General features: G+C 42.7%; 1 protein-coding gene across 3 annotated transcripts in view; it reads left to right on the forward strand.

The window, feature by feature from the left end:
* RBFOX1 (RNA binding fox-1 homolog 1) overlaps positions 1-23,302 on the forward strand; it is a 1,537,420-nt gene that overhangs the window by 274,132 nt on the left and 1,239,986 nt on the right. For all 3 annotated transcript variants that reach the window (XM_012805709.1, XM_012805714.1, XM_012805707.1), the window contains exon 2: positions 2,029-2,091. Coding sequence is in view for 1 of the 3 variants with exons in the window: in XM_012805707.1 (XP_012661161.1) it covers positions 2,029-2,091 (63 nt within the window). In the remaining 2 variants the exon portion in view is untranslated. The remainder of the gene's footprint in view (positions 1-2,028; positions 2,092-23,302) is intronic.

Below are 23,302 nucleotides of genomic sequence, written 5' to 3' on the forward strand. Positions count from 1 at the left end.
TATACTAATACATATATTATATATGATATATAAAAAATAAACTCTTAAACAGCACTGACTTGGTGGCTGTCACAATGCTAAGTGCCTTAAAAAAATACTAACTTTTATTCACCTCAATCTTTTGAGGCATGTACTTCTGTTTTAAAGTGAGGAAACTGAGACAAAGAAGGATTAAGTGACTTGGCCATGGTAACAAAGTTAGAAGGAGTAGAGCAGAAGACACTTGGAAAAATGGATGGAAGGCTAGGTGGGTGGATGAGTGGATGGGTTGGTGGATGAATGGGTATGTGGATGAATGTATGGATGGATGGATGGATGGCGAGGTGGGTGGTTGAGTGGGTGGATGGATGAGTGGACAGGTAGATGGGTGGGTTGATGAGTGGACGGGTTAGGGGATGGATGGGTAGGCAGATGAGTGTATAGGTGGGTAGATGGATAGATGGTTAGGTGGGTGGATGGATGAGTGGACAGGTAGATGGGTTGGTGGATGAGTGGACAGGTTGGTGGATGGATGGATGAGTGGATGAGTAGATGGGTGGGTTGATGAGTATAAGAGTAGATGGAGGGATGGATGGATGAGTGTATGGGTGAATGGTTGGATGGATGGATTCATGCATGAGCGGGTAGATGGCTGGACAGGTGGTTGGGAAATGGCTAGATGAGTGCATCACTGGTCTTGACACTGGTTCATGAGACTGATCTTTTTTATTAGTTATAGAAACTGAAGACATTGAAATACAAAGGAAAAGGGTATTAAAGGGTGAACACTGTCACCATCATCTCTACCATTTCATAACTGTATAAACTCCCAGATCTCCTCTCTTTTCAACATTTTGGCACCCCTTTATGGTCTTAGATGTTCTGATTTATCAGTACAAGTGAACTAACCAGATACGACAATTATACACGCACATGTATGCATATATATATGCCACATATAGTTCATATATATCAAATGTGATCTTACATCTACATGTATCTACATGTACGAGTCTATCACATCAAGAAACAATGCTTGTTTTCTAAACATATCTGCAAATAGTGTTTAGAATTTAGCTCTAAAACTTGTGAGCTGCGTTTAGTCTGGGTGTAAATTGTATCATTACTTCACAGAGTAATTCAGTGATCCCCAGTTTAGGATTGCAGAACCCTGAAAACTAGTCTCATGTCTACTAATTAAGTTTCTCCCCACAGAGGAAGTGGGTCAGTATCTACCCCCATGGGTATAGGATACCTGAAGGTCTTTGAGATCTATTAGGAAATCTTGATTTTTTTTCTGGTTGGAGATGACCTTTCCCCCAGCTCACTGAATTATATGAGATTATAATGGCCATTTGCAGTTCTGGTGATACTTGGTTCATTTAAATATTAATGAACATGAATCTGACCCCTTCTGGTTGGGTGATGATAGCCATATTTATAAAATTTAGTACTGGATGGATACTTTATTTCATAATTTAGTCATTGTAAAACCATGTCACTACCATCTTTCCACTTTACCATGTAAATCAATGTTACAGAATCCTGCAGTTTTAGAGTTAAAAGGAAATTTAGATTTTACTTCCTCCAAACTACCTTTAAGGAGGTTAGTCCACAAGAATATCTCTGAAATACCAACCTCTAGGGTTCCTTCGAGTGTGTCCTGTGACAAAGAGCTCATTGTGTAAAAGTGGAGTCCAACAGGACATTTCTAAACACAGGGTCCACCTGCCCAAGTGCAAGCCCAGTCTTCACCATGTACGTGCATGCTGTGTGAGACTACATGAGCTGTCTGGGCCTCAGTTTCCTCTTCTGAAATAGAGGAGATTTGTCTTCTGTTGGATGTGAAAGGATTTAATGGAAATATATCTAAGGATTTCATCATTTTCACGATCGTTACCACCATTATCAATGTTGTTAAATTCACAGTATGGTCAGATCCTATTTCAGACGTTAGCTAATGTTATTCAGACAAGACAGGAAAGGTACAGACACGATTCAAGAATATATTCCTTGATGCTAAAGTCTTCCCCCTCTTTGCTTCCTTAGGAAACGGCTCAAAGAACTCATGCAAGTGGAACTTACAGCTTCCTTGATCGGACTCCGCGTTCAGTAAGTGTGACCCATTTTGAGCATTCATTACATAAATACATCCATTTCTTTGATCGGGTGTCTCTGTGAAAAGCTCTTGTCTGAAGGTCTGAAGTTTCCATAAAATCTTTGCTGCCTGCCCGCATCTTTCTTTTCTGCGCTACTGCCTTTAGGGTTTGCTAGGTAGAAACACCCTCCCCAGCTTACCTCTGACCCCCTCCTCCCCCCCAAAAATGATCCTGGGAAATGTGAGAGATTATCAGTGAGTGAACCCCACTTTCATTAGCTGAGGGTTAAAATAAAATGTGCTTTTGTTTTCTTCTGCTGTGAGAGTTTCTCATCAGGAGACATTCTGTCCCCCTTCACGTCCCCTAGTCACAAGACCCTGCAGAATAGAAAGCCGCCAACACTGATGGGCCAGTGAGAGCGCGTGTTTCTTGAGGCATTTAAGAACAATTCATTTTGCTCTTTTTGAGCCACAGTACGTGACTACTATATAAAAATTACTTCCAGAAAGAAATTCTGTACGTTAAAGATGCTGGGATATGTTTTAGAAATTTCATTTGTTTTCAGCAAGTAAGCACTTTCCACCGTCTGCCTTTCTGGTTGCATGCAAAGACTTTATTTTTGGTGAAGTTAGCATATTTTGTCCAATTTTCCCAACTCTCTCTCTCCTTAATATATACACACTAGCATTTCACGCAGCACCTTCACAGAGTCTCTGATGTCAGCTCTTCTCTGAAATAGTTCCATCAGTGAACGTGTTTTAGGAATAAATCTGTAATCATTTAACAATAAATACGAACATTTTAAAAGACTAGCTGCAAGAAATATTTATGTTTCAAGATGGAGCCTCTTTTCCTCGGAATTCAGAATTACGTAGTGTGTTCTACGGAGAGTGCAGAAGTCTAATTTGATGCATCAAATAGCTGTCCTCCTTATAAAAAGAACAGGTGGAATAGGCCTCAGCATTCCAGGCCTGAGAGATGCTGATCAAAGAAAATTCTTCTGCCCTTAGTGGGACTGCATGACTCCCTGTTATAGCTGTAGAATTTGCATATATGACTAGAGAGGAGGAGGAGGTGGGGATAGAAGAAGCTAAAAAGACGGTGTATTAGCTGCGAGCTACATCAGAATGACTTAGCGTAACCCTGATCAGCCAACGCTTGTATCACAAGGGAGATTAGACTCATGGCTTTTGTTCCTAATAATAAAGGAAATTCCGTCGCTAATTCCCTACATGCCACGTGAATCTTTTCATGCCTTTGAAGTTTGGGCTACGGCATTTCCTGAAAACTGGGAGGTTTCGTAAGTAAAAAGGAGAAGGCTGTCTGGCGTGAAGTCTGTTCACATCTATCTGGTGTAAAGTTAATATGCTTGTTAATTTATCTTTTTCTGGTTCAGGCAGCTTCCTTCTCCTAGATGTCTTTGTGGTGCTGGTGTAGGCAGGGGAGGGAGGGAGGAAGGGAGGTTTGGAGGATGGGCTTTCTGACCATCTATGACCCTCCCACCCCTCTGCCTTCTGAACATGATACAAATTACTGCTGCTCAGGAAGAAATTCATGTTCCATCTCTGCACTGGGGCTGAAGCTTCTAACCTAGGGGAAGCTCTGGTCCCTGAGATAATTAGTACAGTGTTGCAAGGGAGCTCGTGTTAATTTGTATATGGATATGGTATTTCCATATCTACAACTGTAGTCTAAAGAGAGAGAGAAAAAAAATATTAATTTGCTGCTCCAGACCAGCAAGAAGATAAGATAATTAAAAAAAAAATTATTAGAAAGGAAACAAGTGGAAAATGTCTCATTTGGGGAGGATTAGGGTTGCTGTCCAGTCTCTATGTGCTTAGCAGGGATCTGTGCCTTCCTGTGTCTGTGACTTCCCTGGTAGATGAAGCTCAGCCAACTTCTGGATTGTCAAGAGTTTCCCTGCCCTGGAGGAAGGTGGCGTCCTGGGAGGTTCCCTGGTTACCCGGAAGGCACCGGGCATCTCAGTCAGCCATATGTCTGTGCCTGTGTGTTCTTCACCCATAACACATAGGGTATAGGCTTCTGGAGAAAACCCCAGTCCCTTACAGAGATTTCCACAGGAGCAATGACTTACTGGCTGGATTTCCTCCTTGTGCCTGACTGATGTTGTGGCAAATGCCTTCCTATGGTCTGAATCAGTGTTTTGATGTTTCCATTGGCTTCAGAAAAATCGGTGTTCCATTTATCACTTCCAAAGTTCGATTACCTTTCATTGTTTAATTTTTTCCCCAGAATGTTCTGTCTGCACTGGGACGCGTTGGACACAGATTGGCCAGTGTATGTGGTATAGACAGGGAGCTCACAGGAGTAGGCATCTATTTTCTAGCTCTGCAAGCCCCTCTGTAGTCTGTGCACTAAAAGAAAATCTACAGAGAGCCCGTGGTAACAGGGTCATGGGGTGACTTAAGCCTTAGAGGAATTTCCTACAATTTGCAAATTTAACTTTTGAAAGAAGGTTCCCTTTACCTCTGACTATGTTCAGATTACAGTCTCATGGTGTACTGTATCACATTTATAGTTAATAGAGTAAAAATCAATTTAGTGTTTATCCTTTCCTTTGATCCAGCACTGTCTAATAGAACATTTTGTGATGATAGAAATATTTCCTTTGCCCCTGCCCCCAGGTTTATTGAGGGGGGGGATGTTATTGACAAATAAAAATTATATAAAGTTAATTATATAGAGTATACATATACTTTGTGAAGTGATTAGCACGATCAAGCTAACTAACTTCTTTATCACCTGACATAATTACTTTGCTACAAGAGTAGATAAACATAATTCTGTAATGGTGCTGTCCAATATCTTAATCCCAAGCTAGATGGAGCCATTGAACTCTTGGCTTGTGGCTGTCACAACTAAAAAAATGTGTCTTTTAAAAAATTTATCAGCTATTTTTAATTAATTTTAAGTTTAAGGACTTGAGACCTTATGAATTCAGAGGCTAGTTCTGGATTATCCACCTTTGTTTGTACCCATGCGGATAGTCAGCTGGCATCAACGAATTAGGACGCTGATTGATTAATAACTGCCACTGTTGTAACCCCCCAAGAGTCCTCCACGGCCTGCTATCCCATATGCCCTGTCCTTTTGCATTTACTCATGATCCAGGACTAAAGGGTTAATGGTCCCCCAGGACCTTACTCTAATATTACAATATGTGTCCATGCTCCTGTAGGTGTCTCCTGTATGCTGATTGGTCATAGTCTATCACCTCTGATCATATGTACAGTATCAACTGGAGTAACCCGTCACAATCCCTCAGCAATTGCTGTATGTAATGATGATCAAACAGGGGGAGGGGTGAGTAGCTAGAATAGACAGATGAGCACATCTCATCTTCAGATGGGATATTGTGTAAGTGGGAGAAATCTTAACTTTAACATTAGGCAGGAGACCAGTCTGGGTTTTCCTGATGTCTCCTTTTTGTTCACTCAATATTCTTCTTCAAAGCTTCCACTTCTTCTTTGAAAGGTCTAGAAGAACAAGCTCCAAACCCATCACTGGATTCTGGTGGAACACAGATTGGTATATGTCTTCACTTCTGTTGGTTGCTTCTGACTCCAAATGCGTAGGACTGGCAATCAGGCCAGACCTCCCAGTCTCTTCTGCGATGCCTAAAGCCATGCTTCAATCATTGACACTATCCTGGCCTTCCTGCACTACTAAATGTTGAATGAGCTTTTGATCTGAGTCTTCCAAGAGCCTTCTTCCCCCACCCCCATTGACATATTGTTACAAGTGGTCTTTTTACTCACAAGCAGGAAATTCTTCCTAAGTAGCCTTCTTACCTAAAGCTACCCTAGATCCCACCCAACAGACTGAAGGGCTAATAGTCTTAAAACACGAATAGCATCTAGTTAGTTGTGCGATACTCTGGTCCCATCCAACACTTCACCTAGCACTTTGTCTTCTCTCCGTGAATCCCTAAATACCTTCTCTTCCAACAAGGTAAGTTGATCTCTTGCTATCCAAATGGCCTTGATTGCCCAACTCCAAGCTCATGGAAGGCTTGGTGTCAGCAGCTGGGCTATCCTTCCCTATTCTTCTAGTCTGTATTTCTGCATAGATCTCTGTTAAGCACCTCCTGATAATGAAGTTTTCTCTGTGCACTTCAGTTCCTCAACTGCCCCCTGTTGAATTAAAAACATAAAAAGCAACGACTAAGCCTAGAAGGTCAACTGCATGACAGTGTTTTAGAATCTGGAGCTTGGTGGGATAGGCAAGAGCACGACAGTATAAGGATGAGTAGAAAGGGAAAGAGCAGTGATTGCATTCCAGGGACGCATTAAAAAGCCAGCAGATGGTCTGAAAATGGAAGTGGCCAGGAGGTTTTAGCTGGAATACAGGAGGGAGAGAGAACAAGAGTGGCAGTGACACAGGGTATTAGTTTAGTAGATAGCTAGGCAGAGGGTGGGTTTGATGCCATCTGCATCTAGAGTCCCATGGTCTAGAAGGGTACACAGATCATAACCTCGCCATGTTGATGCTCGCTGACCATCCAGTGGGCTTTGTCCCTTGACTGTCCACCCACCAACCCACATACTCTCATGGTTCCCAGGTACCCTGTGTGTATTGCTTGTCTCTCTCAGGCTGCAGCACAGCGGAGCTCTACCAAATTGTTTCTTCTTATTGTTTCTTTTTCTGTCTCCTCTCTGCTAGATAGGGAGAAGGAGCTCAGGGATCCTTTATGATAGAAAGAATAGTGTGAGCACGGAAGTGGCGGGGGCGAGAGGGAGAGGAGTGAGATAAGAGAAGAAGTACAGTTCCTTCTGCTTTACTTTTAGGACAGTGAAGGCTAAGAAAGAATGGAAGTTACAGGAAGCCTTGATGACAGCAGGATGCAGAAGCCAGAGTGACACCCCACACCCGGTGCACCCCACTCTCCACTGTTATTCCTTGTGTACAGTCTGTCTCCACTAGACTGGAGGTGCTAGGAAATTGCCACGTGTGGCTTTCTCACTGCTATATTCCAGACACCCATAAAAGTGACAAAATGACAAGCACATACATGTTTTGAATGAATTATTTATTGAATTGCATGAATTATCACTCATTGATCAGTGAACAATGATCTCACTCTTTGTGCTTTGAAGCTCTTTGGAACTTTTCTTCGGTCATCCCTGAATGCCCATAGCTCCACCTACAATCTAGATCAGTCTTTGAAAAAATTAACAGGGCCAGGCTCCTTACTCTCCCACATGGTTCTTAACATATTTGACTGGTGGGACTTCAATTCCCTCATGACAAAAATAATAATGGGGAATTGAACTAGGATGGTCTTTAACTAGGGCCTTTTCTGACATTAAATTCAAAAAATAAACAAGAAATATAGAACCAGTCCGGGCGTGGTAGCTCATGCCTAAAATCCCTGCTTTCTGGGAGGCCAGGCAGGAGGATGGCTTGAGCTCAGAAGTTTGAGACCAGTTTGAGCAAGAGTGAGACTCTCTCTCTACTAAAAATAGGAAAACTAGCTGGGCATTGTGGCAGGTGGCTATAGTCCCAGCTACTTGGGTGGCTGAGAAGGAGGATCACTTGAGGCCAACAGTTTGAGGTTGCTATAAGCTATGACGCCATGGCACTCTACCCAGGGTGACAGAATGATACTCTGTCTCAAAAACAAAAAACAAAGAAACAAAAAAAAAGTTAATAAAAAACAAGAAACATAGAAAGTAGACCACAGAACGGAAAGTCAAAGTAAGTATATTTATCTCAGCCAGAGGGCCGCAATCCTTCCAGGCCTCAGGTGTGTACAAAAATGAGCCATACTCTCCCGGACAAGAGAATGTCCTGTGTGGATTTGCAATGGATACAGTACAGACGTTTTGCTTTCTCTTTGTTTATATCATTAGACTGATATTATTTAGTTTGATCCTACTCAGGGGTTGTATTGGAGAACTGTGGGGAATGAGAGCAGCTGTTGGCTGTATCCTCTTCTGTCGTCTGTAGCACAGGAGGTGAATTCTTTGCCTTTGTCCCAGTCGTTCCTCAGTTCCCAGGGAGAGGACCTAAGGAAAACTGCCAGTGTCTCTGCGGAATCCCTCTGTTGAAGCAGAAGCCTAGATATACATCTACTTGCTGTCTCACCTCAACATTACAGCGCAGGGTTGTTTTGAAAAGAAACTGGTGAATCTGGAAGGAATTGGTGATTCCTTTAGGAATTTGTGGAAATTACAAAGGACTAACAAAATTCTGGTGTGATGGCTGGTTAATGAGTTATGGAAGTCAGTTTCTAAAAATGCAGGGAAGCTACACATTTTGCGATGTTCCAAAGGAAAAGGACGCATTTCCTCATGAATGGACAGCCAGAATACTTTTAAAAACAAAGCAAAGTGAAACATGTCTAATTTGAACTCAGGTGATGATTTGCAGATTTTTACTTCAGAAAATACAAACCTCGGCTGGGTGCCTGTAGGTCAGTGGTTAGGGTGCTGGCCACATGCACTGGGGCTGATGGGTTCGGACCCCTGCCTGGGCCTGTTAACCAACAATAACAACAACAACAAAATAGCCAGGTGTTATGGCGGGCGCCTATAGTCCCAGCTACTTAGGAGGCTGAGGCAGGAGAATTGCTTAAGCCCAAGAGTTAGAGGTTGCTCTGAGCTGTGATGCCAAGGCACTCTACCGAGGGCAACATAGTGAGACTCTGTCTCAAAAACAAAAAAACAAAACTAACTTCAACTTCATGCCCAGCTTACAGTTGGCACTCAATAAATGATAAAAAAGATGACTGTTGTTGCTATTCAAAGTGATTCCATTTTGAGGAGGAATGTCCTCTCCTGCCAGCTGACTTGTGTTTGTGAGGACATGTGCTACACACGTGTGGGTATGCAGGGGTTGGCACGGTGGTGAAATCTTACTGGACCTCAGTGTCTCTGTTTAAAAAGGATGAGTTATCTTGAAAAACCACCATATGGCACATTCCAGCTCAGGTTGCTGTGATGCTGAAATGTGTTCTTATCCTGGGAGCATCATTCATTCATTCATTCACAAAAATCTCTGGAAAAATTTTGTTGTCGGATTCTTGCTGGGTGCTGAGGATGGTCTCAGCTAGGCATGGGATCCTGAACCGATGATAAAATTATAAGATACAATTTTAAAGTAAATAAAATAATAATGCAAGTTGTATTAACTATCACGGACTAGCCAGTGACACAGAGGGTTCAGAATATAAGGATAGGATTAGCCCAGTTTCAGATGTACAGAGGGCCCAGAAGCAACCTTGAAATTTGTAACTCCTTCCCTTTTCCTGGGTGCCAGCCCAGGTATTCATTTCTCAAAAGCCTGCTTGTCTTCTTCAGGGCCTTCCTCACCCTTCCCAAAGGACATCACCATCTCAGGGTTGTCCCCCCTCCTGGCCACGATCAGTTGCACTTTACAGGGGCAGACTCTCCCAACCAAGTCCACAAACCTGCACTCCGTGCAGAATCAATGCCCATTTGCCGCTGCTAATGCATTAATAACAGAAACGTCCGTGCCGTGACCTACCTGAGTCATTACACACTAATCGTAGGAGGCAATTTCAAGCAGATTGACTAGTGAGCGGTGTCCTCCCTGGCATCCAGGCGGGAGGACACACGGCTGCCTTCGCAACCCCGGAGCAGATGGCCCGGGAGCTTAATCACACACTACAGCCGGTGTGGGTCTGGCTCCAGGAAGGGAACCTCCATGTCTTGCATGCAAAGCTGGGCTCTCACCTCGGGGCTGTGCTCCAAGTACCCGCCTTTCATTTTGGAATGGAATGCAAATCTTACCGACCTTCCTTGTCCCTGTTTGAAACTGAATCACCCCACTGTGCAGCACTTTTCTAAGGCCACTTCAGTGCCTTCCCCACATGGGCTAGAGATTTAGTATTATGATTTAACTTAACTTTTAGCCTAGGCATTTGTTTTTTGCATGTGGCTCTCTCATTCCCTACAATCATAATTGTAAGGGCTATACAATAATTGAGGTATGAACTAAAATAAAATCTTAAGCCTACACCACCCCCAGAAGACTGATTGGGCCCCCTGTTGGCCAAAAGGATCCTAGGAATACTGTAAAGCTGAGTTGCTGGCCATGAGAAGGAGAGTCACAAATGCCTCTTCCTACCCCTCTCCCTTCTTGGAAATGTCCTTTGTCACTCATTAATAGGCCTACGGCTATACCAGAGGAAGCTTAAACCACACCTGGAGGTCATCAATTTACTTAACAGATTGCTTGAGTCTGGATTATATGTTGCTGATTAATAGACTTTCTTATCTTAAAACATCCCAAGCCTTTAGACGAGCTCCTTTATTTAACCAATACAAATCAAAGGAATCTTTTGTTCCAACTATAATAAGGTGACCAGACATCCCACTTTTGGTGGGACAGTCCTGATTTTTAACAATTTGTCCCATGTCTGCGGCGTTTTTAAAAAGTCCCAATTTCTGGAAAGAATGCATGACAAGCTAAGGAACAGAAAGAGAATGGGAAGGGAATATATGGGTTTTCGGCTGCTGAAAAGGTTAATGTAACTCCATTTGGGAATAAAGAGATTAATGTAACTCCATTTTGGGAATGAAGAGGTTAATGTAACTTCATTCGGAAATGAAAAGGCCAATGTAAACTCCCTACACCCCTCCTGGGCTAAGTATCAGAAGGAGACTGGCTCCCTCCCGTGCTTCTAGGCAAGGACAGTTAGCTCAGAAGGAGCCAACTGTCTGGAACAAACAAGTAGCTTCCCCGCTAGATGTAAGGTGACCAGACATCCCGCTTTTGGCGGGACAGTCCCGATTTTTAACAATTTGTCCTGTGTCCTGCCACATCTTAAAAAAGCCCGGATTTTTGGGAAGAATGCACGACAAGCTAGGGAACATGAGAGAACAGGAAGGGAATATACGGTTTTTGGCTGTCACGTGGCTATTTCGCCAGGATATGCATTTTATATTATTTTTGTTAATTTTATAATGTTAAACTTTAATAATAACAAATAATGGTTGAGAACTGATTATTGAGAACTGCTTATCAAAGTTTGCATTGTTGTCAGGCCCCGCCTCCCCCAATGGTGTCCCGCTTTACCAATGTTAAAATCTGGTCACCTTAAACTATAACCTATATTTCCCTGCTTAGCGATGCTCTGCCTTTGGGGGCCAAATGAACTTATGCCTTCCAAGTACTGACTTGTGGCTTTACATGCAGATCCTCTCTCCTTGAAATATGTAAACCAAACTTTAACCCAACCACAGAGAGACCACTTGCTCAAGACTTCTTGGACGTGGTTCTCTGGGCCATGGTCACACATATTCAGCTCAGAATAAACCTTTTTAAAATTATTTTACAGAGTTTGGGTTCCTTCTCATTGACAAGTTGCTGTTTTACTCCTCTGTATATATTCATGGGATATCTAGGGGGGTTCTGCTCTTTTCACTCACACCAGTATCACTAGAGTTAAGCACTTAGGATCTGTACAGTTCTCTTTCCTTGGAGTGAGTTACCCAAGGGTAAAGAGCCCTGAGAGGGATTATTCAGTCAAAGGATAGAAGCTTCTTTATGACATTGGGCACATATGGCTGATCATTTCTTTAAATAGATGGTACTTGTTTACAGTCAGCTCATGGTATTTTGGGGCTTTCTACTCGTAGCTACCTCTTATTTATTTGTCCATTACAAGGACTCCGGTTGCATTCAAGAGGAGCTAGACAAGAGTCATACAGAATTTTTACTGTCAAGAAACTCACAGAATACAAAGGGAAGCCCAGTTAGAAAACCCGTTGCTCTATGACTTGACAAAGTCCAATAAAAAGGGAAGCTTCAGAGCACATGGATTCCAGCACATTGTTTCTGAGACAGGTACAATCAGGGAGGTTCTTGCTGGGATTGATCTGAGAGGATTGGTATTTTTTTTTTGAAATGGGTTTGGACAGTCTGGAAATCAAGGGTCTGGTGGTTTTCCAGTGCCATGGTTTAGCATTCTATCCATAAATTCATGTACAAGAACTTGGTTATATTCATTGTGCTCTGGCTGTAGTTTTAATGGCACATACACTCTAACAATAGTTGCTGAAAATTCTGGTGGTGGGGATTTATAAAAGTTGCACACGGCTGAGGTCAAATAAGCTGTGATTCTTTTGGCTGTGTGTGTTCAATAGAGCCAATGGGGCACGTCTGGTAGTTCATTTAGATTCACATAAGGGAAGCAGCGGTCCTAGTGGAAAAAGCACAGACTCTGAGACAAACAAATTGAGGATTCAAACCTTGGCTCGCTGCAAACTTGGGAAAGTCACTTAATCCATCTCAGCCCTAATTTCCTCTTCTGTAATGAGGATGACAATAGCAACTGATAAGTTTCTTATGAAGATTAAATAAAAACCCCACTGAGGGGAAGGGGATGTCTGTTAGGGGACATCTTTGGGGATATGGGTAGAACCCTAAGAGCAGAGCTTTGGCAGAGATCAACTCAGCAAAAGAGAGTGGTGGAAACTGCTGGGTTTTAGGGAGAGAAGACTGCTGACGAAGAAGAGAGACAATGAGAGAAAAAGGATGAAACCAGCGAAAGGGCAGGAAGCTGACATCTGAGTGAAGGAGGGTCCCAAGAAGTTGGTGGCTGGTTCTAAGGTGGAACTGGAGGTTTGAGGTTTGTCGTGATCCAGTTGCTCCCCCCGGCCTGCCCTCCTCACCTCCCCACTTCAGAGTTAGCCTCTTCCTTCAAAACCCTCACACTTAGCCTGCTTGAGAGTGAGAAATGTGTGGAAAGTATGCAGAGTGCTGGGTTCCTCGGCCCGGGTCTGTGCTGTAGGGAACCGCATGGCCCTTAGTCATTCTTAACATCACAACTCACGCACTGGAAGTTCACTCCTGGGCCAGGCCAGGAGCTAAATGTTTCATGGCATCACCTCATTTCCTCCTCATAATGACCTTGTCAGATGGGCCCTGCTATTGCAGCTAAGTGCTGCAAGGTGAACACACAGCGTGTGCTAAGAACAGATGCAGAGGGTGGTGATTGAATTTAGGCGATTGAGGAAGTGATATTTAACTGAGGGGGGCAGTCTAGGGAATGTCTTTGGGGGTGGGAATAAGGCATGTCCTGCTTTTGAGCAATTAAAGGAAGGTGTGTTTGGGACGCAGTGCTGGAAGGGGCTTGTGGTAAGCAGGGAAGGAGGAGCTAAGAGAGGGAACCATCCAGGTGCTGGGGCAGCTCCGTCTTATCCAGGGGTAGCTATTCAAAAATCTGGAAAAGTAATGAACATAGTTATACATGTGTGTGCACAAGTGCACGTGTGTTTTAAATGTCTCCAGCTACCATGTTGAAGAAGCCTTGAAGAGAAGGCAGCGTGAAAGGAGACCAGTTGAGCAGTTGGTAGAAATAGTCTAAGAGGGAAGGATGACATGGGCTTGGAATAGGATGGCACTGAGAGGACGCAAGGAAATTGGAGCTTTCTCTCCGTCCACCATCTCTCCATCTATCTCTCTGTTCAGTGTTTACGTAAAAGCCAATCATTTGCTCGATTCTCTGGCAGCAATAAGTTTCTAAGTCCCGCAGAAATCATGAGATTTAGTTTTCATTTTCTTTTCAGTTTCATGTGTTCATTTATCTATGTATGTTTTGTTGTTCTTCCAGGAATAGAGAAATTCTTTCTCCTCCTTTCTCCATGTTCAAGTTTGGTTGGAGGTGGTGCTGTGGGTCCCCGAGTCTCCCTTTGCTGCCGTCTCCCATTTCGCCTTGGGTGGCAACATTTGTTTTCCCTAAGTCTCTGGAGCATGGAAGACTGACGTTCGTAATAGTTCTGTCACTCGCGTTACAACAGGCTGCCCCAAAGATGCAGGCGATGGCTGCAGGAGACAGGGCCGTTTCAGCAGGTTGTGTAACACCAATGAGGTGCGAGGTAGCGGGGAGATAATTAGTTTAGTTAGATGTCAATGGCAGACGAATGAAGAAACTGCTCATATGTGGATGCCTGGAAGGAGGTGTGGTCTGCCTCATTTAAGGTTTGAGGAGGAATAATTGAATGAATGGCTGTGAAAATAAAAACTGTATCAAGAGATTTTTTTGTGGCAGCCTAGAAGGCAGGAAGAACTAAATTCAGTCAGCCTCCATTTGCTGAGTGTTTAATATGTACCTGTCACTGTGTGAGGCATTTTAGCAAAGCCAAAGGGGAGGAAATACCAGTGAGACATACACAAGGCTTTAGATTCTCCACAGGAGTCGAAATTTCAAAACATATGAATGCTCCAAGCAAACATCCCAGACGTTGAGTGGCACCCGTAAGCCGCCCGAACAGGCAGCACTGTCGGGGCCAGCAGGAGAAATGTGGTGCAAGGGAGATAGGCTGGCTCTGTGACCGTGGTGGATTGATTTAACCTCTCCAGACGTGAGTTCTTACCTTTATAAAATGTTCACATTAGAGCACAGAATATTGTTGCATCTTCTCTGTGCCCCACACAGACACACCTGGTTGGTGCTCCTCCCACTGCCTTCTTGGTGCTGAGAGCAGGAAAGTGGGGTAGAAAAATGCCCTCTCTGAGCCGCTTGGTTTATGAGAGTGCTATTTCAGTGGATTCTAGAGCTAGGCTATTCCAGGTGTTCAGAGAACAGTAAGTCAGCAGAAACTGTACCATGGACGAGAAGGGTAGATGGGTTTTAGAAAACAGGCAATGATAAATCCTTTGCTGACTATATCCACCTCTTATAAGAAAGTTATGGAACAGGTGCAATCAATATATTAGCTATACCTGACAAAGCATGGGCCATTTTAGCCGATTATAAAATCTTAATGAAAGCATTGATTTTATTTCATTACTTACCCAATGGCACGCATTGATGTTTGTGACATTTTTTCCTGCCCTCCTATGCTATACTCCTGCATCTTGTTTAAAACTGTTTTTTTTTCCCCATTTGATACCTCTATTATTTCAGTCTCCATTTCTTATCTGCTTTTTTATTCAGTGATTTTTCCATCTTTCTGTATCATAATAACTTCCCTTTTGTTTCACAGTCTTCTATATCGCTTGACTAATTTTTCATTAGCTTTTCATGCTTGATTTTTTGGAGTTTGCTATATGAAATAGTCTGGCCATTTCTACATATCTGAAAACTTAAAATGTTGAATTTTTAAAAAAGATGAGAAATGGATATAGACTTGTTTTTGTGTGTGGGATTAAGTTTAAAATAGGTGGCATATGTTTAAATTTGCATATCATAGGCATTTCAAATATATGAATGCTTAGAAAGCTGTAAAAAGATGCTACTTGTTATTTGTAAGTTTTGTATATCAATTAATAGTAAAGCCATTTTCATATACTAAATGATCTGCTGCCTCACCAGGTGAAGAAATAAAAGACAAATCATCCTATGGTAATGCTTAGAAGTGTGTAACTACTTAGTACCCTGAAAGCTAAAGAGAGATGAAAGTGAATTGAAATTGTTGTGTTTTTAGAGAGTAGGGTTAAGAAACACAGGGACTAGACTCAGAAGGGTTTTTCTACAGAAAGACCTTAACAGTTGAATAAATTTGCCTTGATTAAAGAAGGGAATAAGATGTTGGAGAGGAAATAGAAGTATTACTTTACGGTTGTTGAGAAATACTAGCTAGTGGTGCTGAGGAAGAGAAAGACAACTTGTCAGCCACTCCAGAGAAGTAGTTTTATTAAAAGTCAATGGACTATGCCAGAATGGGCGTTATATACGGAGAAATAAGGTTCAATATCCCGTGGATTTAGGCACTCTCAAATCTGCGTATCTGGATTGGGTCAGAAGGAGTTTTATGTCTAGGCTTAGTGAAATAAGACTCTAGATAGAGGGAAGGCAAATAGATTCCTTCTTGCTTGCCAGTTCTGATTAGTATAGGCTCCCTGTAGTTTTGTGCAGAAGAATTCATCTGAGCTCAGCAGGAAAGTGCTGTGATTGATTAGCAATGTCTTTCAGGGGTACAGGAAGGGGAAGTGGTAGCACGTATGCCAAGTCTTGCCATTCTACTCTAGACAGGAGAGCATTTTCCCCTGTGGTCAAAGAAGGAAACTTGTTTGTTCCTGGAGACTCAATCTCTTAGGTTTGGTGGATTAGATTTTAAGATGATTTAATTTTATATTACTGTCAAGCAAGACAGAGCAATGTCATCCTAGAGTCTCCAGAGGAATATTACAGTTTAGTTGGGGATATCTATTAGTGTTTCTAACCAAATCCTTTTTCAATATGATAGTTTAATGGCAGGGACTTTTTAAAAACAGCTTTGTTCAGGGAATGCTGTTTGCCTACGGCAGGTCTTGGCACCATGTGCCATGGACACCTCATGCATCTCTCTGAGCAGATGCTTCCCTGGAGCAGAGTGCCAGGTGAGGGAGGGAGTTGTGGAAATGTGTAAACATACCCAGGGATAGAGACATTTCCCTAACCAACTGGATTAATCTCTTTTTTTAACTTTCAGATTAATATAAAGGTACATTTCTAGTTAATGTACATTTCTAAGGTAAAGTTCAAGTTGCAGTTAAGCCCTTCACCCAAGAGGCATGCTGAACACTCTCACATTGTGAACAGTAGGTGAGAACATGCCAATCACCAGTGTACTCAACCCTATTAATTATAATACGAAAGGTAGTCTATACAAAAATATAAAAAATGAAGTAGAAATTGAAAATACATAATGGAGATAGGTAACCGGCATGGAAGCCAGCCTCTGACAGTTGGCAGTTTCTTCGCTGACCCTTGGTTCCCTCATTTGGAAAATGGATCAACAGACAGATACCATAGACTCAGAAGGCTGAATTACTCTTATCTGTCCTTAGTCCCATTTGGAGAGGAGGACATGGTGACTTAGAGAAGTGAAGACCTGCAGGGAGTTAGGTGTCAGAGCTGAATTTGAACTTTGGCACTAGGTCTCAAGAGCGAGTTCATCCTGATGGGCTCCACAGAGGGCTGGATTTGTAACCTACAGAGGGCTGAATCTTGAGTCTAAAACTGGTATTCTAGTTCCAGTCCCATCACATGCTATCTGCGAGAACTTTGGCAGTTCCCAATTTCCCTTGGCCTTCATCTCCTCATCTCTGAGAGCTGTAAGGTTCTCCAGAGAGCTGGTGGGAGAAACGGAACGACGTGGTAGATGGAATGACAGCGTTTGTGGCGGGCATGCCCGTGCAGTGTTAGGTAGCACGGTTACCAGGACGAGACACACAGCTGCGGACAGAAGGTCCAAGAAGTCCTGAGAAACCTTTTATTTAGCCCATGAGTGCCAAATGATCTACCAAACATCATTTTAGTTCATTTATAAAAAGAGCCTAGTCTGTTATATCATACTCAATAAACATCATTGGTTGAAAATCGACTACATATAGATCACTGTTCTACTTTTCCTTTGTGCTTAAGGGCGGTTTACAAGGCAATCCCTATCTGAAAGGAACTTAAAATTGCATTAAGAAAAGCATTGTTCAGCTGACCCATTTTCTTTTGAAACCCAGATGTTTAGATCATTTTGTATTATTCAATGATTTCTTTCCATGGGGCTATTCTACAAATTCTTTATATTTTCCCATACTGTAAACTTGCGTATTTCTTGAGAAATATACCCTGTGGCAGGCACACTGGTCCCTCTTTCTGTTTTTTCCCCAAAATACCAAAGCAGGAGGGCCCTGTGATGTTGGAGGCTCCTTTAATGGTGCATTTGGAGTCAGGACACCAATACCAAGTCTGTGTCCTGCCTTCCCGAAGAGGGTGAGCAACGTGGTTCACCACCATCCTCCTGAAAATACAGAGTTGTACCAGGGTGGCCGAAACTGCTACAACCAAAAATGTGGGCAAATGATAGAAAGAGGATATGGATGTACAAAGGAGGCAGAAAACACATCACACATTTTAAGAAAGGAAAAATCTGTATTAAAACTGTCACTTTTGACTTCTGCAGTCACAAGAGATACAAGATCCCACACCATGATAACAAATGTTATCGGTATATATCGAGTATCACAATTTCAGGACAGTTTTCTGGGTAGGCTTTTTTCGGTACCCTCTGCATGTTGTGGACTGAGGGAATCAAAGTGGCAGAAGGACTGAAGTTTAGGAATAGGAGAGAACAAGTGGCTCACAAGTGAGCCTGCAAATAGAGCGTTTGCACCAAAATGACACGTTCTGACGTGCAGCACAGTAGAAAAGGCACACAGGCTACGAGGACCATTGCTGTGACACGGCAAGTACCACTCATTTTCTATATTTTCTATATTTTCTTGTTAATTAATAAATGTCCTAGGAAGGACCAGTTAACCATTTGGTACCATGCATAAGATCAGCTCTGCTAGGAAAAAAGTACATATCAGAGTGCTGGGAGAACACCCTAGAAAGAGGACCCCACGCTGAGCGGGATCCGCCTCTCTCTTTTTAACTTTCCTTTAAAAGACATCCCATGTGTCCTGGAGGAGCACATCCCTCGGATACCAGCTGGTCTGAATAAGGGCAGCGTGCCCTGGTTGCAGTGCCAATTCCCACCAACTGACTAAGTGGAGAGCATTTTCACAAAGTCGAAAAAGCCAGATTTTGATTCTCAAGTCTTGGTTTGTACGCCTCATGGTGTATAGACAATGCTTCAGACAATTTTATCCATAATTCACAATATGTGGAGTACGCAATATTCACTAGCGATACCTTTGATTAATACTGTCCAGTGATGAAAGTAACGAGGTTTCTTCATTTTCCATTAGCTCCACCCCCTCACTGGAATGCCCTCCCCGTCCAACACACCAACGTGCACGTGTGCCCTTACATCCAGAATTCTAAGCTTTTAAAGGGATTATATGCAGACTGCCTCACCTTTGTACCATGTAACTATTTTGACAAGTTGTCATCTTTTAAAGTTTAGTGAAGTCCTGTCCATGTAAAAATCAGTCAGTAAGGCTTAAGGAAAAAACTCCAGAATTGTGCCTGGCTAGGAATCAGAAAGTTTTTTTATTTTTTTTATTATCGTTGGGGATTCATTGAGGGTACACAGAACCAGGTTACATTAATTGCTTTTGTTAGATAAAGACCCTCTTATAATTGTGTTCTGCCCCCAAAAGGTGCACCACACCCCTCGTCCTTCCAGCCCCTCCCTCCTTCCCTTTCTCCACCCTCCCCATCCTCCACCCCCACCATGTGGACCTTAATGGTCCTCATATCAGAATTGAGTACATAGGATTCTTGTTTCTTCATTCTTATGATACTTCGCTAAGAATAATGTGTTCCACATCCATCCAAGTTAATACAAAAGATCGAAAGCCTCCATCTATTTTAGTGACTGAATAGTATTCCATGGTATACACATACCACAGCTTGTTAATCCAGTCACTGATCTCTTTAGAAATTTTATTTTCATTGTTATTTTGGGTACATAACAATTGTCTGTAGGGTATGTGTGATGTTTTGATCCAAGCATATAATATGAATTAATCAAATCAGGGTAACTGTGTATTCCTCACCTTAGGCATTTATCATTTCTTTGTGTTGGGAACATTCTAATTCCACTTTTAAAATTATTTTTAGGTGTACCCTAACTCACTGTCAATTATAGTCATATTGTTGTGCTATCAAATTCTTACTTGATGAATTTTTGTACCCATTAACCATCCCCGCTCTGTCCTCACCTGCCCTGCTATCCTTCCCAGCTCCTGGAACCATCCTTCTCTTTGTCTCTATCAGATCAATTATTTTTAATATTGAGGAATAAGAATTTTTAAATAGGTACATGACTCTATTTTTACTAATATCTAGGTTGAAAACTACAGCCTGACACAGTTCAAGCAAAGAACATTTCTTGTACAATTGAACACTGGGAACAAATTTTTTTTAAACTTGATTAGTGGGTGAAATTTAAGTTCTTGCTTTCTTTTAAAGCTTGAAAGGTTAGAAATACCCAACAGAGGATACCTGGCTGTATAATTCCAAATTCATTCCTCTTCTAAGACACAAAATATCACCCAAGAGACTTATACAAGTTTATTCTTCTCCAAAGAGTTCATGTTTAACCAATTCTTCCAACCTGGTGCCCGTGATTATTGTTTATGTTCATTTTCAAGGACCCAGAACAACTTAAACCCTGTAGAAATTCATCAAAATGCACTGAATGTGTTCTTTTTGAGGTAGATAACACTGTAAAGGTTTTTTCATTGAATAACTGAGTAAAGGATTCATTCTTACACCAGAGGAGAAGGGAGAGAGAGCAAGTGGGAAGAGTGGCATGTGGGGCTCAGCTCTGAGAGGTGGGTGTGGTGACAGAAGTGGGTGATCCTCAGGATATGGTAGCCCACAGCTGCTAGTCTCAGAATGGGACAAAGAGATAGAAGGATCAGGAATGGAAGGGAATGTGGCAAGACGCATGTGCATGGACCATAAAAGATGGTGGACAAATAGAGGCCATTTTTTCATTAATTTAATATTTTACTGCATTCTTACTATGTGTCAGACACCATGTGGCTGAGTTATGGGGGCTGGGGGTCCTGATTCCCTGAACCCAGTTGACCTGATTTGACTCTGCTGAGCTTTAGAAAGCTCAACGGTGGCACCATGGGACAGTGGCACCATGGGTATCAAAAGCAAATGTAACCTGTACAAGTTTCAGTATAACAAAGAGAAATTTTATTTAGGACAAAGAGAAAGTTTAGAGTACTTCCAAAGAGTGTTGGAAGTGGATCCCTCTCATGAAGGAGAAGAGTTGAGAGGGATAGAGACGCAAAGGCCTGCAGGGGTATAAATACCCTTTCTTTCCTTCGCTGTGTTTGAAATTGGCTGCAACTCTCCCATTGGCCTCCGGGCCTCCAGCATCATTGCCTTTTTCTACTGGTCATTGGTTACCCAGGTTGCCTCATACCCATTCTTTTACCTTCTTTTCTTGAGAGTTGCTGAACAGTGAACATTTCTATGAGCCCTGCGGTGTTCCTTGTTCTGCAGGCCAGGCTTTCCTCCCATCCCCCTTGAAGCCCCTTTCTTTGTGTCCCTTCTCACTGAGGAAGGCAGAGTATATAGGGTTACCAGCCACCCAGGGTTTCCTGGAATTGAGGAGTTCCCTGGGAGGTGGCACTTTTTTTTTTTGAGACAGAGTCTCACTATACTGCCCTCTATAGAGTGCTTTGACATCACAGCTCACAGCAACCTCAAACTCTTGGGCTTAGGTGATTCTCTTGCCTCAACCTCCCAAGTAGCTGGGACTATAGGCACCCACCACAATGTCCGGCTACTTTTTTGTTGCAGTTGCCATTGTTTAGCAGTCTCAGGCCGGGTTCCAACCTGCTAGCCTCAGTGTATGCGGCTGACACGGTAACCAATGTGCTATGGGCACTGAGCCATGGGAGCACTTTGATACCAAAACCAGATGGGTCCCAAGTGCCCTAGCAAAAGTCAATTGCCCTGAGCTTGAGGACATGCTAACAAGTGCAGTGGATGTGCTGTCCTGGGATGGCCTGGGAGCCCAGGGGTCCTGAAATGGGGTCACCTGACCATCCTCAGTGAGAACACAGGAAGGGTCAGGGTCAGACACTCCCATCCATGATGAATGGTGCACAGATGTGATCAGGGCAAGAGAAGTAATAGCACAGTGGGGACCCTGGTTGAACACAAGCATCAGGAGAACTAAAAAGCAAACGGTAGACAGAAAGTGGCAAAACTGAAGCCTCAGAGCTGGGCCACATTTGCTGTGCACTTATGGGGCATAGATGAGCTTTCTATTGCAGCTGAGACAAATGATTATGAACTAACAGCTTAAAACAATACTAATTTCCTATCTTACAGTTCTGCAGGTTACAAGTCCAGAATGGGTTTCACTTGATTAAAAACAAAACAAAACAAACAAATAACAAAAAACCCCAAGGTGTTAGGAAGGCAGTGTTCCTTCTGAAGGGTCTGTGAATGCCCCAGCCATCCACCACGCTTGTTAGTGTTGCAGGAAAATGAGACCCAATGGAGAGAACAAACATCCAACACCATATTTAAGAGGGAAGAAGGGTTTTATTCAGCCAGGGGAGCGAATGGCATAGAAGAATTCAAAATGGCGGTGCTCCCCAACTAGCTGGGTCTTTCCCTTTTAATCCAGCCCACAGGTACCTTTCTCAGTGGTCAGTTTGAATCAAGCAGGAGAAGCAGGTTCCAGCTCTTTCAGAACCATGGGCTTTTACAGAAGCTGAACCAAGAATTAGTTTTCAGGTCCCAGGAAGTTAAGTCTATAAATTCCTAATAGCTAAGTCACACCACAGGGAAGACCTCATAGGAGTATCCCTGGGGTCTCCTTGAGAAGACTTCTGTTCTTTTAGACCTTACTTTTTCTGGAAATCCTCCCTCATTAGCACATCTTCAAGCATGTTTTCTTGTTTGTTTGTTTGTTTGTTTGTTGCCTTTTAGAGGCATCTTACATTCCTTAGCTCTTGGGCCCTTCCATGGTTTTCATATGGAATGGGACACTAATTTTGCTTCTACCATCTTCTTTTACTTTCTAGGATTCTTGTGATTACGTTGACCCCATCTGGATAATTCAGAATACTCTTCTTTATCTTAAGCTTTCTTTATCAGCAAGCTTAATTCCATCTGCATCTTTAATTCCTCTTTGCCAAGTAACATAAAATAGTCACAGTCCCCAGAAATTAGAATGTAGACACTTTTGAGGAGTCCATTATTCTGCCTACCTGCAGGCATATGAAAGGCTTCATTCTCAGTTCAAAGAGGAGTTGGAAAACTATCAAAAACCTTCGTTGTGGGGAGTGATGATGTCCCATATGCATTTTCAAGGACCACTCTGCTGCAGTGGGGGAGGGGGGCAGGCAGGTAGAAGGGGGCATCTCTGAGGAAAGGTGTCACAGAGCTCCTGTGAGAGGTGGTGGTGGTGCGGGCTAGGATTGGTACAGTGAGGATGGACAAATATAAATGCTTTCTGGGCTGTAGTCCACAGGCAGAATTGACTTAAATTAGATAGATTAGATTCAAAACAAGGGGAAATGAAGAGTTGTGTGTTTTTCCAGGGCATTCCTTTCACACTGAATGAATATAAAATGTCAAAGTGATTAGAGTAGACGAGCCCAGGAGTGGTGCATAACAGAAACAACCTTGATAAGGTTTCCTTCTCCAAATTTGAGGATATGCACAAGCAATACCACAAGGGGCAAGGTTGAGGCTTTGACGTGGAGAAGATAATGAATTAAGGCTGCTTTTGCTGAGAGACGTCCAAATAGATGTCCAGCCAGAGGTCAGGTATCCACATGTGGGATTCTAAGTGCACATTCCCCTCCCTCTCTTCCAAATG

The sequence above is a fragment of the Otolemur garnettii genome, unplaced genomic scaffold, assembly GCF_000181295.1.
Source record: "Otolemur garnettii isolate 467f Iridium unplaced genomic scaffold, OtoGar3 scaffold00044, whole genome shotgun sequence".
NCBI classification, from domain to species: Eukaryota; Metazoa; Chordata; class Mammalia; order Primates; family Galagidae; genus Otolemur; species Otolemur garnettii.